The following is a 17,548-nucleotide window of genomic DNA, read 5'->3' as shown; positions in this document are numbered from 1 at the left end:
TAGAAGAAAAACATCTTCAAGGTGTGAGGTTCTATTTCTGCACCCCTCTACATCTCTATTTTCCCTTCTTAAAATGGGTTTTACACGTCCTGCTGGTCACATCAGAATGTTCTGTGTAAAATAAGATAATGTACATGAAACACTTACGGAAAGAATAAAAGAAAAGAATGCAAGTAGAATTCGAAATCTGGAATGGCCTTAAGGAGCATCTAGCCCGGACTCCTGATCTAACAAGGAGGAAACTTGGCAGATAGAATTAAGTGCCTCTCGCAGAGTTCCCGATTCTGCAGCAGCATTGGGGCCCAGAAACCAGATATCCTGAATCTCACCTGCGTGCCTCTTCTGCCGCCACATTGCACTACATCCTGGGAGAAGGGAGAAGGTGATGACAGCAGAAGGCTTTCTTTGAAGAATGTTATTATGTCTCTTCAGCTCATTCGAAACTTTGGGAATTGTCCGAACCAAGTTAAAAGGTTTTATGCGTGAAAGACCACGCTAGAGGGAGAAAAGACCAAAAACCAGTGCATCTTGGTGTGGAGAAAGTGGCCCTAAGTGCCACTGCCACGGGTGTTAGGTACGGGGCGTAACCATCTGTCCCTTTGCAGAGTCCCACAGATCGTTCTCAACATCGACCTGGCCCCTACGATCCTGGACATCGCTGGGCTCGACACACCTCCCGATGTGGATGGCAAGTCCGTCCTCAAACTTCTGGACCCGGAAAAGCCAGGTAACAGGTGCGTCAATTTGCTTTCCATCAGCCAGCCCCAAGCTCATGGGCGCCTAGAGCCAGCCAGCAGCTGTAAGAAGTGGAGGCAAAATAAGGCTTTGCCCAGGAGAACAGCCCCGAGCTGAGAATTTCCCTGCTGTTTGGAATAGCATATTGATAGAGATGCAGTCGTGGTCTGTGGGAAGTGAGAGGTGTTTCTTTAAATAAACTGTTAGTGCAGAATCGTTTGGAAAAACGTCCAGATGCCAACAGTAAATATTATTATTTTGCTTTCAGGTTTCGAACAAACAAGAAAGCCAGAATTTGGCGTGATACATTCCTCGTGGAAAGAGGGTAATTATTGGTTCCTGGGGTGCTTCTGGGAACCAGTCCTAGTGGGCAGCTCTCCCTGCTGGGTATTTTTTCGCCCTTATTCCGGTTTACTAAGCATGCAGATTTCGTAAGCCCAGTCACAAGATTGAATGGTTTGCTACTCATTCTCCACTGGCCAGCACCATCATGATTGTTGCATCAGACTGTAAAACATAAATTCTCACAAGATGGGACCAAAGCACTTATGGTTGCATTTCTCAGCCTTGGCTCCTAATCAGACCAGTCAATTGACTTTCTCAGCCCTCCTTCCCAAGTCCGCCTGGCCCTCACCTTTCTCTTTCCTTTCCTTAGGTGCCTCTCCTGGCTTTAAATATATGAGACTTTAATTTCCAGAGTCTCTTCTGGGATTCCCCTTTTGGTTCATGATCCCATTGTCTTGTTTTTTTCCATACCTACATTGAGAGAAAAGCATTTATATAACTGTACAGCTAAACATTTATGCCCAGAGTTTTGAAATTAACGCTTTGCGGAGAGAATGTTCTTCATTAGTGCCCGGCCTATAATCTTCACAAAGGACTCGGCAAATGCCGAACTCCCATGAGCCAGATTCTAACATCTATGTCATGCCATTTGAAGAATGTGTAGTCATGTCACAGGGGAGAAAAGTAAAAAAGGCACATGATGCTAGGAAGATAATGCAGATCGTTTCTCACATTAGAAACTTTTTCTTTTCTGTCAAAGGAAATTTCTACGTAAGAAAGAAGAATCCAGCAAGAATATCCAACAGTCAAATCACTTGCCCAAATATGAGAGGGTCAAGGAATTGTGCCAGCAGGCCAGGTACCAGACAGCCTGTGAACAGCCTGGGCAGGTGAGTGACACAGCTTGTCTTCACCACAAGTCACATCCGTCTTTATTTCTAATTTAAAATTTGCAGCGTATGAAACAATGTACATTTATGGATAAATGAGCTTTTCATTACGCTCATGCCGTGCTCACTGTGACAGCTCTCCTGTGACTGGGATTATCTAACTGGTCTAAGCTGGGCCTCCTCATCACAGCTTGGCTCCCTCCAGTGAAAAAACATGGTGCCCTCGGAGAGTACGAGATATCCACCTGACTAGCCAACACCAGTTCAACATATCAGACATGTGAAATGGTTAGCCAGGCTAGAAAGTTCAGAAACTCGGTTCCATTTGAGGAGAAGCCAACACCACTTGGGTTCCTGTTAACTGGTTATCAAGAAGTCTACTTAGTCAAGATCATGGGCAGATGCTGAGCCTCTGGACAGTGAACCAGCCAAGAGACACGATGGGGTCTTCCCATCCTGTACTGAAGTCAGATGTCATCCAACCTACAGAGGAGGACAGAATCTAGGACCAAGATTGGGGAATGAAAAGGGAAGACATATTGTGTTTGTTTATCGTTTCTACCTCTGCTCACAAAGTATCTGACATCAACTATTCCATTAGAATGAATCCTCTTTATTAATCGAAGTATTACTGTAGAATTCAGGGCTACCCAGAACACCAACTATTATCAATAAGAACTAAAGAAATACCATGTAATGAATTAAACAGACCTGTTTCTAAGGAAAGTGAGAACATATGAACACAAGCTATTTTTTTAAATGTTTATTTATTTTGCAAGAGAGAGAGAGAGGTTGAGCTCTGGAGAAGCGTAGAGAGAGACGGAGAGAGACAATCCCAAGCAGGCTCCACGCTGTCAGTGCAAAGCCTGATGCAAGGCTCGATCTCACAAACTGTGAGATCATGACCTGAGCCGAAATCAACAGTAGGAGGCTTAACCTCCTGAGCCCACCCGGGCGCCCTTCACACAAACTATTTTAAACACTCTTGATCAACACCAATGCTATCTAAAAGAGGTATTGTGTCATCATGAGAGAGGAACTGAATTTCTGCCTAAGTCATTGCAACATAGAACAGAATGGAAGGAAAGTGAAAACTAATATTTATTACTCGTGTCTTATGTAAAGCACTGTATATGGAATTTTCTATGTATTAGCTCAGTTTAATCCTCATATTCATCCGGTGAGGGAGGCATCATTGTCCCCATTTACAAACGGGCAGCCGGTGAGTGCAGAGCCGGGATCCAAATGAGGTGTAGGATTCAAAAGCAGCGGCCGCTTGCTGCCTTCCAAGGTAAGTTACATGAACTAGGCAGAGAGAAGTTCAGATCTTTGGTGAGTCTTTTTTTTTCTTTTCAACTTATCTGACCTCTAGATATCCATACAGCTAGCCAATACCAGTTCAAGATATCAGGCATATGAAATTGATAGTCCCGTTATTGAAATGGCCTCATAAATGTAAGGCATCATACATTTGTACATGTGATATGGCATCTAGCTTATTGAACAGACATTCACAATAAACAACTTGGTCCTCATACATTCTGCATTTCCTCATGCCTTTTTGTGCTCAGGGATTCCCCGGAAATAGAAAAAGATGGGGCGGTGGGGGGAGGTTGTTGAAGGAAGGGATGAAACCAGGCCTTCAGGGTACTCCAGTAAGTCTTTATTTTCAAGTGTTTAGCGGAGAAGCTTAGACTTATTCATTATAGTTTCATCTGATGTCTTCAAATCCTTCTTAAGGAAGCTCTAAGTATTATTATGACTAAAACCTCAGAATTGTTTTGTAGCTCTGAAATGATTTTTAGGAGCCAGCCTCAGTAGACTAATTTACCTGTATTCGGGAGTTGGAAATGTTCAGTGTTAAATATATCTCATGCAAATTGGTGATTTTTGTTACTATTTTAGCCCTCTAAGCTGCAAGCATGATAGCCGACTGAGAATAAGGTACACTGCCTACCTTTCAGTACACAATTTTGCAAACCTCACCATATGGCTTGCCCTGAAATTTTAATACATGTCCTAAAGGGCAAATGTAGTGTAACTGGATTATGGCACTTTGGCATGAGCTCTCCACTCTTGTGCTGAATGCTAACTATGTTAAAAACTTCACTTTGCTTTTTCATATTTTTCTAAACTTGTTTTGCCCCCACTAAATGCTTAAATATCTAGTTCCCTGGGATTTTCCTCTGCTGCTTGATTTCTATGTGCATCAGTCTGAATTTAGATTATATCACATGAATATATGAAAATGTTAGCAACAATTTCTTTCAGAAGTGCCTGAATTATGAGAACGGAGAATTACACTATACCCCAGATGATGATTTCTTTCTATAGGTGACGCTCACACAATGGCTTAAGAATCTGAGAACTTCTGGAAAATCTCAAGCCTCTTCCAGACAGTTCTCGAATCTGTGGGTCAAGCCCAGTTGCTCTACTGTGTTCTACAGAATCTTTATATTTTGGCCTTTTGCTTTTTCTATCTGGCTACTTTGAAGATTTTCTTTTTAGTTACAATATCAGTGACGATAGAAAGGGAAGAAAAAGTCCGGAATAATGAGATTGTATTGATCTGGATCAAGGCATCAGTTGAGGCCAGAACTAACTTGCTAGGAATCTCTTCTCTTGACATTGATTTCACTCCTGGCCTGTGCCCTGCGTCTTTTTCTCTGACCAAGGTTAACTGCCTGCATTCAAAAGACAACACAGTCTTCTCTTTGGTTTGATTCTGTTTGGGATATAAAGGAAAAACCCATGCTCTCGGCCCCATTCTCTTCACTTTTCCCCCACAAAGAGAGCACGAATTTCCCCTGTCCCACTACACCCCCATGCCTGGTCACCTGAGGATTATTTGTCAGAGTCATGTGAATGCATGAAGCAGGTAAATGAAAGAAAGAGAAATATGACATCAAAAAGTTTGGGTTAGAATATTGGCATCCACTACTTTTTAGATGTGTGTTTGGGGACAAGATTCTTAAGAGTCTCAGGTTGTCTATCCCTAAAGTGAGGAAAATTAATCTCAGGCTTGTAAGAATCCAGTGATATCATATATGTAAAGTCCTAGATGAACTATAAGGCAATGTGTGAATATTGGGTGCTATTACTGTTCCAGGCCATCTTACCTGCTGTTTTCATTCCTATGAAGCCAACAGAGAATTAAAATGGGCTGGAATCCCAGACATTTGGCAATACTTCTTCACTTTGTGAACAGAGCAACCAGCAGGGACTAATTAAGGCAGTGTGGACATATGTGTTTGCATTTCTTCTGTGTTCCTGAATTAATATGAGACTGAGTATGAATCCCCACCACCCTCTCAGCTAGCATTACACCCCCAAGCACATTATGTACAGATTTACGTATGATACACTGCACACACACACACACACACACACACATGCAAATCTCAACTTCTATCTGAAAAGACTTTGGCTCAACAAAGACCACACATCAGTGATGCTCAATTCTACCTGCACCCTAGAATCACCTGGGCAGCTTTTTAAAATACCGACTTATAGCCTCCCCCTAGACCAATCAGATTAACATGTCTAGAGGTGACGCCAAGGCATCTGTATTTGTTAACAAAGTTAAGAACCAGAGGTCTAGAGTCCGAGAATGTGAAAGTTGGAAAGAGTCTTAGAAATCTTCCAGTTGAATGAGATCCTTTTCCTCATAAGGAAATTTAGGTCCGGAAACCTTCAGCTACAAACCCGAAGTCAGACCTGCGACTCTGTACTTCACGTTCAATCCTTTCTTCCCCAGAGCATGGTGCCTCTACAAAAATGTAACAGAGTAGATATTCTCTTGAAATTGTATGTGGCACTTGCCTGGCTGAAGCCGCGGGTTTGGGACCCACTCACAGCATCTAGGGAAGTGGTTCCCAAGCAGGACTGCACACTAGAATCACTTAGGCAGCTTTACAAAAGCTAATGTTCAAGCTTCACTCCAGACGAAGTAAAACAGACCTTCTGGGGATGAGACCCAGACATCAGTGATTTTTTTTCAAGCGCCTGGGTGATTCCTATGAATAGCCAGGGTTGAGAATCACTCACGTCAGGTAAGCGTTACTGGTTTTTGCTTCTCTAGGTACAGTGATTGACTCCTTAAATAGGAGTTACATAAAAGAGAAAATCCCTGGGCATTCAATTTTGAACTGCACATCATAGATTCTGTCATTTGGAAAAAAACAGGTTTCTTTTCTTTTTTTTTTTTTTTTGATAAAGCACATTTCATATCCTTTGTGAATTGTGAAACTCCAGCAACTTTGCAATTTTGTTTGCCTCTCTACTATTGTATCAGTATGAAATCAAAGATTTGTTTAAAATTATGAAAGAACCCCAGATCAAGCAAGCTGATACTGTTTGAGAAATCAGACTGTCGCTGGTTGAATGTACTGGTTTAACTCCAGGATCTGTGTTCTCATCCCCAAAATTATCCCTCTGGCTGTAGAGCCCTCGACCCTCTGTGACCAGCTGCAGAGCAGGAATAAAAGGCATTTACCAGTAAGATCTGGTTCTTTTGCCAGAAACTGACAGCCTGTTTCCAGAAACTCACTGAGTCCTGGTTAAAATCTCAGCTCATAGACACCTCCCCCTGGAGCTCCTAATTCCGGAGGGACAGGCCATAAGGACCAAGCCCCAGTGCCACCCTCTGGCTGAACATTTGTGTGCTCAGGGCTCGTTATGGACGGCCCAGCCTCTAAACCTGGCCACCTCCCCTCTTCAACCTGCACTGAAGGACGTGTCCGAATTGTGTGTCTAAATGGTTTGGCTTTGGTGCAGTTTTCAAAATACAAACCACAGGCTTAAATGTCAAACCATATTTAATGATGTTCCAAACAAGTCAGAAAAAGACAAACATAAGGACATTTTACTTATAACCTACCTAATGTGTCCACACCCAATTTAATGTATGCTCTTGTTCCCCACTGCTCCCTAACGCGGCCTCACTCTGGTCAGGAGCCCCTCCTCCCCGTCTCTTAAACATAACATTCTCGTCTACCTTCCCCAATGCCATTTCCTCAGTTGAGCCTCACCGGAAGCCTCACATTCTGCCCAAACCATTCTTCTTTCGCTAGGGTCCTACTCAACTGGGATTGCATCCTGACTCCATGCTTGCTTTGTCACTTAACCTAACTCTGCCTTAGTTTCTTCATCTCGAAAACGGACATAATACTGGTAAAGATTATATGGGGAGGTTACTATAAAGATTATATGAGTTAAGTGTAGTAAGCATTCAAACCGGTACCTGGCACATAATAAGCACTCAATAAATACTGGCTATCACTTGTTGGCCAAGGTCAGTTTACCAACTTTACTTTCCCCAAACTGCAAGAACAATATTTCCTCCAACATATCATTACGGACTTCAGCATACGATCATCCAGATTAGAATCTAAAGGAGGAAACTTCTTCTGCCTCTCTTTCCTTTCCACTTTCCCTCCTTCATCCCCTCTCAGCCCGTCTCAAAGAAAAGAGGAGGAAACTCCTCAGCACGAGTAACTCTAGTTCATATTTGTGAGAAAATTGGACAGTGGCTTCAGCTAAGTGATAACTTCATCAAGGATGTTTATATGGTGTTTTTATATTCCCGGTGTTGAGGCAAAAATTCTAAACACACATCCACATGCAGGTAACTGTTTTTCATGATGTTGGTACTGGCCTAAAGGATAATCAGGTTATCTGAAAATTACTGTATGGTTGTTACATTTCAGAGAACACGATTTGACCTGCGTTATGACCAAATCCACATAATAAGGCATATAATAATGGGGAACTAATCCGTGTGTGTGTGTGTTTGTGTGTGTGTGTATGTGTGTGAAGTTTTCATTGCAGTGTACCTTCGAAAAAGTTGTAGCCAAAATGTTTATTTCTTACTCATGAAAATGGGCATAAATGGGCATAAATAAGAATATAGAACATTCTTGACCAGTCTGAGAAATATATGCCGTTGGAAATGTAGAAAGTATCATGATTATCTAGTAGTTACATCAGAAAGAAGGAAGTAAGCAGAGTTCTGTCTTCATCTCATATTATGCTAGGCATTTACACAAAACATTTTATACCTGAAAATTATAGTAGAGATCTCAGGCTCATTTTAAATATAAGGAGACGAAAGCTCAGATGGGAAAGTAACTTGACCAAAGTCACCCAGCTGGAAGTGTGACAAGTCTGAGTTCAAACCAAGATCTGTGTGATTCAAAGCCACAGTCTCCCCACTAAATAATAATTACTGTATTATATATAATTTACAAGCAGGAAACATGAACTTGCCCAAGGATTGGCTAACCATTGTTAAAGGTCAATTATAATAGTATTGCTCTGGATTTATATGGCGCATCGTTTTTTGAGAACTCCAAAAACAATTTATTCTCATGACATATCCTTGAGGCCAGGAGGAGCAAGTATTATTTTGCCAGATGTGGAATCTGGAAGAACAAAGAGATTCTGTAATTTGCTCACGGCCATAGAGTTAGCAGCGAAAGAAAATTAAAATCGAGGTCTCCCCATCCCTAACCCAATACTTATCTCCATTGAAAATGTCTACCTTCCATTCAGTTTGCCTAAGACCAAATTCTTTAGGTAATAAACTTACGTGGCGGGGGCGGGGGTGGGTTGGGAACTAATAATAATAATAACAACAACACCAGCTGCCTTTGTTGAGTGCCTACCATGTACTGAGTTCTTGCGCGTGAGTGAGTTCTAATGCTCATGGAGCTTACAGTGTGTAGCTGACTTGCTCAAGGACACATAAGCAATGTGATAACGCTGATATTCAAATCCAGACTTTTCTGGCCTGAAAGTCCAGACTTTTGCCACTGTGTCACATCAATATGGGTACAAAATGCCATTCCCAAGTCCCAGGTGGAATATAGGTGATCTTCACTACTACAGAATCCTAGTCCAGTGAACGAATTATGGTAGCGCTTTAGGTTGTCGTAACGATTAAGTGGATAATTTATATATAAAGTGTTCTAGACAAGTACCTGGCAGCAAGTAAGAGTTCCCTAATGATGACAATGATGGTGACAAAGACAGTGTTGAAGGGAATTGTTTGAATGGCATTTTAGCATATTTCTCATGAGATTTGATTCCACCAAACTAGCTGCCCCACACCTGAATCCTTACACCAAATAGCCAGTCTTCTCTTCGTTATGTGTTATTTATATATAAGTATATATAATCAATCAAAATATACTAAGACATAATTACTAAACAAAGTGATTTGATGCTGAGCTAACTTCAGGGAATAACTCAGGAGTATGAGACATGGTCCCTGCCTTTAATTCCAAATTCCAGTGTGGCTGGAAAGGGTAAAATGAAATCAGAATAACCTACAAAATTATTTACATGGTTTTATCTAGCCCCTCATCAGCAGAACGTCTGCAGAAATAGTTGTGCGATGAATGTATGTTAAATGATTGGCACAGATGGAGCCAGAGAGGCAAGAGAAATGTTGAAACGAGGTCTGACAAAGTGGCAAAGGAATTTACAGAAGGGGTGAGTGGTCAGGGAAGGTGGAGACCATCGGCTTTGGCAGTTAACTGATTTACTGATAAACTTCAAGAGAGTAGACAAAAGGGAGACAGTTTGATGTCTGTATGTCTGCACGGGCGGGTCTTTCACAAAGCTCGTTTCTGAGGCTGACTCCATGTCCCGTTAGCAGATGCCTCCCTGAGTTCGTGCTTCCTTCTGATTCTGGAAGCTCTTCTGCACTGCGAAACCGTTTCCTCATTGTTTCGAGCACTTAAGTGACTGGTGGTGTGAGTTTCAGAGCAATTCTCTGAAAGTTCTCTTCCCTCGCCTCCCTCTATAAACTCTCAATGATGACCACGGTGGTGGCGGTTATTCAAGGATTTATTGCTCAGCTGTAAAAATTATCATGATATCGAACACTAAAATGACTGTGGCAAATATGTGGTAATTACATTTCATTAAAATTGCTAGTAGGCTTGCCACTAAGAAGAGTTTGAAAGCCTCTAGCTAATTACTCCATCTGATAGGGTCTATGGCTTGTTCAAAGGGTTCATGGTATAGAAAAGCGTTGGCATTTTTCACTGTGGCCCTTGTTTTATACAAGAATGTGTGTAGGTGGATGTATACCTTTAGTATATGTGGGTACGTGTGTGCATGTGTGTACAGAAGCATACATACATACATATATGCATACATACATATATGCATATATGCATACATATATGTGTGCATATTTGATTTGTGTGATATGTCACCAGTGCCCAGGATGGTACCAGACCTCAGGTTTGGTTAAATTCATCTCTCAGGAAAGAAACACCCCTTCCCTTCACCTCTGATCCATGGGACATTAGCAAGGAATTTGGCTAATGGGAAAATGCCGGTTAGATTCCAAATAGACCAAATCACTAAAAATTCTACCTACACTTTCTGTTCTGTACACTCAGCTCTTCAAGGCCAAGAAAAAGGCAGAATTTTGTTTTTTTAGTGCGTTATGGTTACAAAACTAAGGAAGGTTTTCACTGCAGTTACGTGTTTTAAAAATTAGTATGTGTACCAAAATTGGTATAAATTCGAACCACAAAAGACACAAGACCAGACAAGAATAAAGACAACCATGTTTTCCTGTCTGGGAGAAAACAGAGTATTTCTTAAGCTTCTACTAGGCTGTAGAACACTGGCCTCTTCTTTTGCTACCCTTGGAATTAAGTAGTAAACTCTTAGTTTCTGAATGCTTGAGTTAGAGGTTACCCAGATAGATGGATAAGTCTTAAACCACTTGCATTTAGGACAAATACAGATCTAGACTGACACTCTAGTATCACTGATCACCAAACTTTCTGGAGCTATAAAAGGTTATCATTGATTTTGCTGACACTTCTCACCAGCAAAAATTCCACAGGGCATATCGTTATTCCTTAAGGGAATTGTATATCTGTTTCTGAGAACTTTTTTCAAGAACTTCACGACACCTCCTCAAGCTCACTGGATGTGTCTGGGAGTGCCACACACCCAGGCTTGAAAATCAGTGGTCTCCACCTTGAATGGCAGAACAGGCACACACAGCTTTCCACTAAGCATTTGCAAAGACTAAATTCTATCACTTGTCAACTACCTGTGGAGAGAAAGTAAGGAAAACTGGTTACTCTTACAGAGAACGCATAGTCCTGCCAGTGTAGACAAGCTGGAAGTGTACCTCTGTTCAACTAAAGTCGTTTTTTGACCTGATTGCATCAGTGCATTTCCAGACACAGCTTCCTTTGCATATCCACGCCCAAAAATGCATATATCCTTCCCAAAGACTCCTCCATCCGAGCTACTTAGACCTCTTTTGCCCCTGCCAGGGATTCCAGCTGCAAAGAGGTCCAAGAACCAGTCGCAAATTGAAAGCGGTTGTTCTTAACCCCAACTGCACATTAGAATCACCAGGGGAGCTTTTGAAACTCCCAAAGCCCAGCCATGTGTGAGAACCACTGACCTGACATAAGTCCTGTGTGCCTGATCAAGTTGACTTCACTTTTTTTCTTCAGTTAAATTATCTCTAACTTAGTTAGTCCTTGACTGTGCTTGTTTGTGTCACCTTTTCATGGCTTTGTAAATAGAGTTGCCCTGTCCCTTGAGCCTGCTTCTCTGGATGGAGATGATGGACATTCAGGATATGCTGGTCAAGCCACAAAAGAAGACTGTAACCTGACGTGGCTTAAAATCACCGAATTCTGTAGCACCAAGAGTGTATGGGGGCTAAAGCAAAATCACAGAACAAGCCCTATGGCCCCGGGATTTGGGGACTATCGGGTAGAAGTGCAAAGGCAGCACCGATAATTCAACGCTTATTGAGGGCACATGGCTCCATTAAGAAAAAACAAAGCATGACTCTGTACCTTGGTCCATTGTGAATGGTCACACTCCATTTGGTTTTGGGGGTAGGGTTTTTGTTTGTTTGTTTTGTTTTCTGTTTGTAATATAATTTCTTGTTAAATTGGCTAACATACAGGGTGTAAAGTGTGCTCTTGGTTTTTGGAGTAGATTCCCGTGGTTCATCACTTACATACAACACCCAGTGCTCATCCCAACAAGTGCCCTCCTCAATGTCCATCACCCGCTTTCCCCTCTCCCCCCCCCCCCCCCCCCCCTCAGTTTCTTCTCTGTATTTAAGAGTCTCCTATGGTTTGCCTCCCTCCCTCTCTCTTTGTAACTATTTTTTCACCTTCCCCTCCCCCATGGTCTTCTGTTAAGTTTCTCAAGATCCACATATGACTGGAAACATACGATATCTGTCCTTCTCTGACTGACTTATTTCACTTAATAATACCCTCCAGTTCCATCCATGTTGCTGCAAATGACAGGATCTCATTCTTTCTCATTACCAAGTAGTACTCCATTGTATATATAAACCACATCTTCTTTATCCATTCATCAGTTGATGGACACTTAGGCTCTTTCCATCATTTGGCTATTGTTGAGAGTGCTGCTATAAACATTGGGGTACAAGTGCCCCTATGCATCAGTACTCCTGTATCCCTTGGGTAAATTCCTAGCAGTGCTATTGCTGGGTCATAGGGTAGATCTATTCTTAATTTTTTGAGGAACCTCCACACTTTTCCAGAGCGGCTGCCCCGGTTTGCATCCCCACCAACAGTGCAAGAGGGTTCCCGTTTCTCCACATCCTCACCAACACCTGTTGTTTCCTAATTTGTTCATTTTAGCCACTCTGACCGGTGTGAGGTGGTATCTCAGTGGGTCACACTCCATTTTGTACACGAGTGTCCTTTGTCTGCTGGCCAAGCCATCTGGGACCCTTGACTAAATTTTACCTTGCATCAGATCACCTTGAAATTAAAATGCAATCCAAAGTATGGTTACAGGTACACAAGGAGGGTATGGTGAGATCATTTTATGTGGCTCAGGAAAGAGCATCTTTTATTTAATAATTTTTTATTTATTTTAATATATATTTGAAATATGTAACTGGCACACCAAATACATAATTTTACAGGGGCTGTTGCTTTGGCCACTGCTTAGAAATGTGTCCATTTAGAGAAAAGTGTCAATAATTGTACACAGGGGATACTCATAGATGGAAGGGGGAAAAAAAGACAAAAGTTTGATAACACTGCATGACAGCGTGTTGTCACAACTGTGGTCAACTTCAGACCAAGGTCAGCATACTTCCCAAATTACCATTTTAGAGAGGAGGCCAGGGGAAAAGAAAAAGTAAAAGGAAGGTTATTAGGCCTTTAGGTAGCATGCGGAGGATCCCATGAAATGCCCCGAGGAGAAGTGCTATTACTTCAGGCAGACTGAAGTTCAAGAAGCCTGGGCAGCAGGTGGGAGGGACACGGAGACCCAGTGCCGCGTCCCATTGATCTAGAAGTAAGCGCGCGGTGTCTGCGGCAGGCTTGATAGAAGGCTCAAAGGAGAAAACCCAGTGCCAACCCCCCCACCCCCACCCCGGGCCTGTCTCTTGGGAAGGTGCGCGTTGTCTCTTCAGGGTTGCGGGGTCCGGAGGAGGATAAGAAGAGGCCCAGAGCACCCCTGACACGTTTGCTAACGTCCCGGCCCTGTGAGAGCTGGCCCACGCTGCGGCAGACTCCGGTTAAACTCCTCTCCGGCTGCCTCACGTGCCACTCTTCCCTGGCCCGAGTCAGAAATTCAGGGGCTTGAGAACAAAGCAGCCAGGTTTGTTTTTCCAGAGGAAGAGGGGTCTGGTGAAAACAGCCGTGACAGCTGTGCTCTGTGGCTGGGTGAATTCAGGGCTTTTTACGTGTCTCACTCAAGACTGTTTAGTCTGGATCCTGAGCATTTATGTATCAATTTTGGGCTCTAGTGTCGCTGAGGTAGTTCTGATTTCCGATGATTCCGGTGTCATCTGTCTTTGCCTCCCGTGAGAGAAATAACCAAGAGAACCGGGGGTTAGGCTCGTTGCAGGGTCAGTTAAAAGCTTGCCTTCCTTCGTTGGCTCTGCTTATCGGGGTTGCCCGGGCTTCCGGAACCCGATGCAGCGGTCCTTGATACGAAGCACCTGGAGCAGGAGGGGTAAACCGCTCTCACGTTGGCTTTTGCAGAAGTGGCAGTGCATTGAGGACACATCTGGCAAGCTCCGAATTCACAAGTGTAAAGGATCCAGTGACCTGCTCACCGTGCGGCAGAGCACGCGGAACCTCTACTCTCGCGGCTTCCACGACAAGGAATGCAGCTGCGGAGAACCTGGCTATCGCACGGGCAGAAGCCAGAGGAAGAGCCAAAGGCAGTTCCTGAGAAACCAGGGGACTCCGAGTAAGCAACACGCAGTGACGTCTCAGTGGCAGGCCAAGGCTTTGCAAGTGGACATTAGAGAGAAAAGGCCGCTCCTTCCACATTTTAGATATTAATGCATGGCGTTGGGGCGAAAGCAAATAATGGTCCTGTTCCAAATACGAGAGCTAATTTGGTATGTGCACACTTTAACTTAAGCATAGAACGAAAATATATTCAGTAAACACACCAGACAAAACGTAAACACGCACAGGAAAGAGCTATACAGGGTAAAAGGTGGGGCTAGGGGCGGAGGGTAGAGTTTAAGTCAGGTGTATTTTACATTAATGCTAATATCCTGATTAGTCTGCTTTGAGCTACTTTTAAAAAAAAGGAGAAAATAAAAAGTCAAGGTTTCATTGCTTATGCATTTAACTAGTAAGAAAAGCATACATGCGGTTTTTAGGCACATCTGTTTTAGGACAGTTTTTGTTTAATTCCTCTTGTTGGCTGGGATGGTCAAACAGTCAAATTCAGTATGAAAAGCACTGCTTGCCATCTTTATAAAAACCCTATCAGGCAGCTATAAGATTCCTGATTGTACAGATGTGAAAACCCAGTCGGGCACCTTCTGTAAAAGAATGAGAGTCTAGTGCCATCTAGTGGCTTAATATGAGAAGTGACTCATCTGTGGCAATTTTTTCTATACGGGTTTGGAAAACAGTAAGATACATCAAGTTCCATTCCGTGTTGTAAATTAGGTAGTTTTTTTTTTTTTTTTAAGTAGGCTGTACGCCCAATGTGGAGCTTGAACCCACAACCCCAAGATCAAGAGTTGCATGCTCTACTGACTGAGCCAGGCCCGTGTCCCCCATATTGTAAATTAGGAAATCAAATCAATCACTAGAACAATAGACGCTCTTAGCACTGGCTTTTTTTTTTTTTTTTTTTAACATTTATTTATTATTGAGAGACAGAGAGACAGACCATGAGCCGGGGAAGGGCAGAGAGAGGAGGAGACACAGAATCTGAAGCGGGCTCCAGGCTCCGAGCTGTCAGCACAGAGCCCGATGTCGGGCTCGAACTCACAAACCTCGAGATCATACCTGAACTGAAGTCGGACGCTTAACCGACTGAGCCACCCAGGCGCCCCAGCATTGGCTTTTTTATCCTGGAGTCCACAGGTGGACTTCTGTGTGAAACTTTCAATAACTTTCTGAGTATAACTTTCAATACATTCTTAAAGGAATCCATAACCCAAAGGCTGAGAATGATTGATTTGGGAGATTTTTTTTTCCTCCCTGAGAGAAAATGCCAGGTTTAATAGTTCACACAAAGATATCAAATGGAAAGCCGACAAATGACAAAGATTCCCCCACAGCCTCCCTTAACGGAAGCTGATTGCCAGCATTGGGCTAGGAGGTAGGGACAGCCTCCTCTCTCCCAGGAGGCTCAATGTCACTCTGCAGCAGTGACCGTAAACCCTGCTGTTGTTCTCATTGAGCACAAACTGGAGATGTCTGGGGCCACCCTTTCAAACCACATGGAAGCTCACGTATTCGAGGACAGGAGGTGTTCCTGACCACCCTCAGTGGCCTGCTGATTGTTACAGAGGCGTTTCCTCCTCTGGAAACTGCCATCACAGCGAGATCCTGTGGTGAGCACTATTCTGATTCTGCAGCCTGTGTGCCCCCCTTCTTCCTATTTTAGCATCAGGCTGGAGAGAGAAAGGCCACGTGAGTAGGCCCCCTCAGATCCCAAGTGCATCTCGTAAGGAGGGGCAAAGGTTTGCTGGTGAAAGCTCTTGTCTAAGACACCATGAGCAGTGGATTACAGTGACCAGAAAACACGCTGGCCTCTCCTGGCCTTGCCTTCCATCTGCCAGGTATCACTAGTCAGCTGGCTGATAAAAACATCTGCAACACTTAATTTTTCTTAGAGCATTCCTCTGTCATTTGCACAAATATAAGGTGTCGAGAGCATTTACCCTTTGGCACAAGCAGCCCAATGTGGTGGGAGGACTGTAGCCTTTAGAACCTGGGAGACTAGAGTCCTGGTTCCCACAGCTATGGGCTACGCAACCTCGCACTTGCGAGGTAGCATTCAGAGCTTCAGTGTTCCCTCCTGGAGAAGCATAGCACCAGATCTACGAGCCTGTTCGGACAATCTAATATGTTTTCTTAATGTAAGGATGAATTATAATAATACAGGCCTTCCAAGATTGTGGGTTAGAGATAAGTATGAGGTGGGTGATAACATAGCAAAAGCTCGATAAATGACAGTATCATTATTAATACCGTAATTGGGAGTATAGTTTTATCCAAACAAACTGCCTTAGCAGTTCGAGTTGAAAACGCAGTGTGCAAGTTCACGGCCTGCCGTAAGTGGAAAGGAACTTAGAAGGCGCCCAGACCTCCCCCCTGCCTGGAGGGATGAAGGGCCAAGGCCCAGAGGCACGTGCCCTCCACCGCACTGCCGGGCAGTGCCAGAGCCGGACGAGAGCCCACGGCTCCGGACGTGGATTCCAGGGGGCTGCCCACAGCACCCCGCTGCCCCTCAACGGTGCAGTACATACTGCCTGCCCCTTCCCAGCATGCCCCCTGAGCCAGGGCGTGATTCTCCTCCCTCCTCAACTACACCTGGATGTCCATATTAACACATCTTCCCTTATTTCCAGAGTACAAGCCCAGATTTGTCCACACTCGGCAAACACGTTCCTTGTCAGTCGAATTTGAAGGCGAAATATATGACATAAACCTGGAAGAAGAAGAGCTGCAAGTGCTGCGACCAAGAAACATCGCCAAGCGCCATGATGAAGGCCACCGGGGGCCTGGGGGTCACCAGGCTGCGGGCGACGGGGACACCATGCTGGCAGACAGAGGCAATGCCCTGGGCTTGCCCACCACCGTCCGAGTGACCCACAAGTAGGAAGGCTCAGTTCTCGAGGGCTGAGTTCACAGTTGTCACCTTATCTTATCACTGTCTTCCTTCTTTATGGAAAGTGATACCACTTGGCAGTCCAGGGTCTGGAGGCTGGCCTGTATAACAACCAGGGTTAAAAGCAGCAACGGGGAGTCCAAACAGTCGTGCATTTGGACACATGCTTTGGGGTCGGTTTCGCATTGAGGCTGATCAGCCAGAGTGGTTCTGTCGCATCTTAACTTAGCAGGCATGGAGTTCTGCCCTTGAACGGTTACCTTTGTGGGAGTCTGGGTAACAGATGGAAGCCATTCCTGGCGCTGGTAGAGGCTCTGGGTGCTGCACCGTTACTGTGGCTCAGAACAGTGGTGCGCTCACAGCCTCAGGAACGAAACCCAGCCCACGGGAGGGCTGTGGGGCCTGGAGAACAGTCGTGAGATGCAGGAACACCTCACGAACCCGTGCAGAACCCAGAGAGCACGGAGGGCCTCGGGAGCCGTGGAAACAGGGAAGGGAGC

At 44.1% G+C, this 17,548-nt stretch overlaps 1 protein-coding gene across 3 annotated transcripts in view; it reads left to right on the top strand.

Moving 5' to 3' along the window:
- SULF1 (sulfatase 1) overlaps window positions 1-17,548 on the top strand; it is a 175,115-nt gene that overhangs the window by 133,360 nt on the left and 24,207 nt on the right. For all 3 annotated transcript variants that reach the window (XM_049633299.1, XM_049633300.1, XM_049633298.1), the window contains exons 10-14: window positions 606-734; window positions 1,004-1,060; window positions 1,781-1,910; window positions 13,943-14,153; window positions 16,789-17,035. In XM_049633299.1, the coding sequence (XP_049489256.1) occupies window positions 606-734; window positions 1,004-1,060; window positions 1,781-1,910; window positions 13,943-14,153; window positions 16,789-17,035 (774 nt within the window). The remainder of the gene's footprint in view (window positions 1-605; window positions 735-1,003; window positions 1,061-1,780; window positions 1,911-13,942; window positions 14,154-16,788; window positions 17,036-17,548) is intronic.

This window comes from Panthera uncia, chromosome F2, assembly GCF_023721935.1.
Source record: "Panthera uncia isolate 11264 chromosome F2, Puncia_PCG_1.0, whole genome shotgun sequence".
Classification (NCBI taxonomy): domain Eukaryota; kingdom Metazoa; phylum Chordata; class Mammalia; order Carnivora; family Felidae; genus Panthera; species Panthera uncia.
This window is presented reverse-complemented; position numbering and strand designations above follow the sequence as displayed.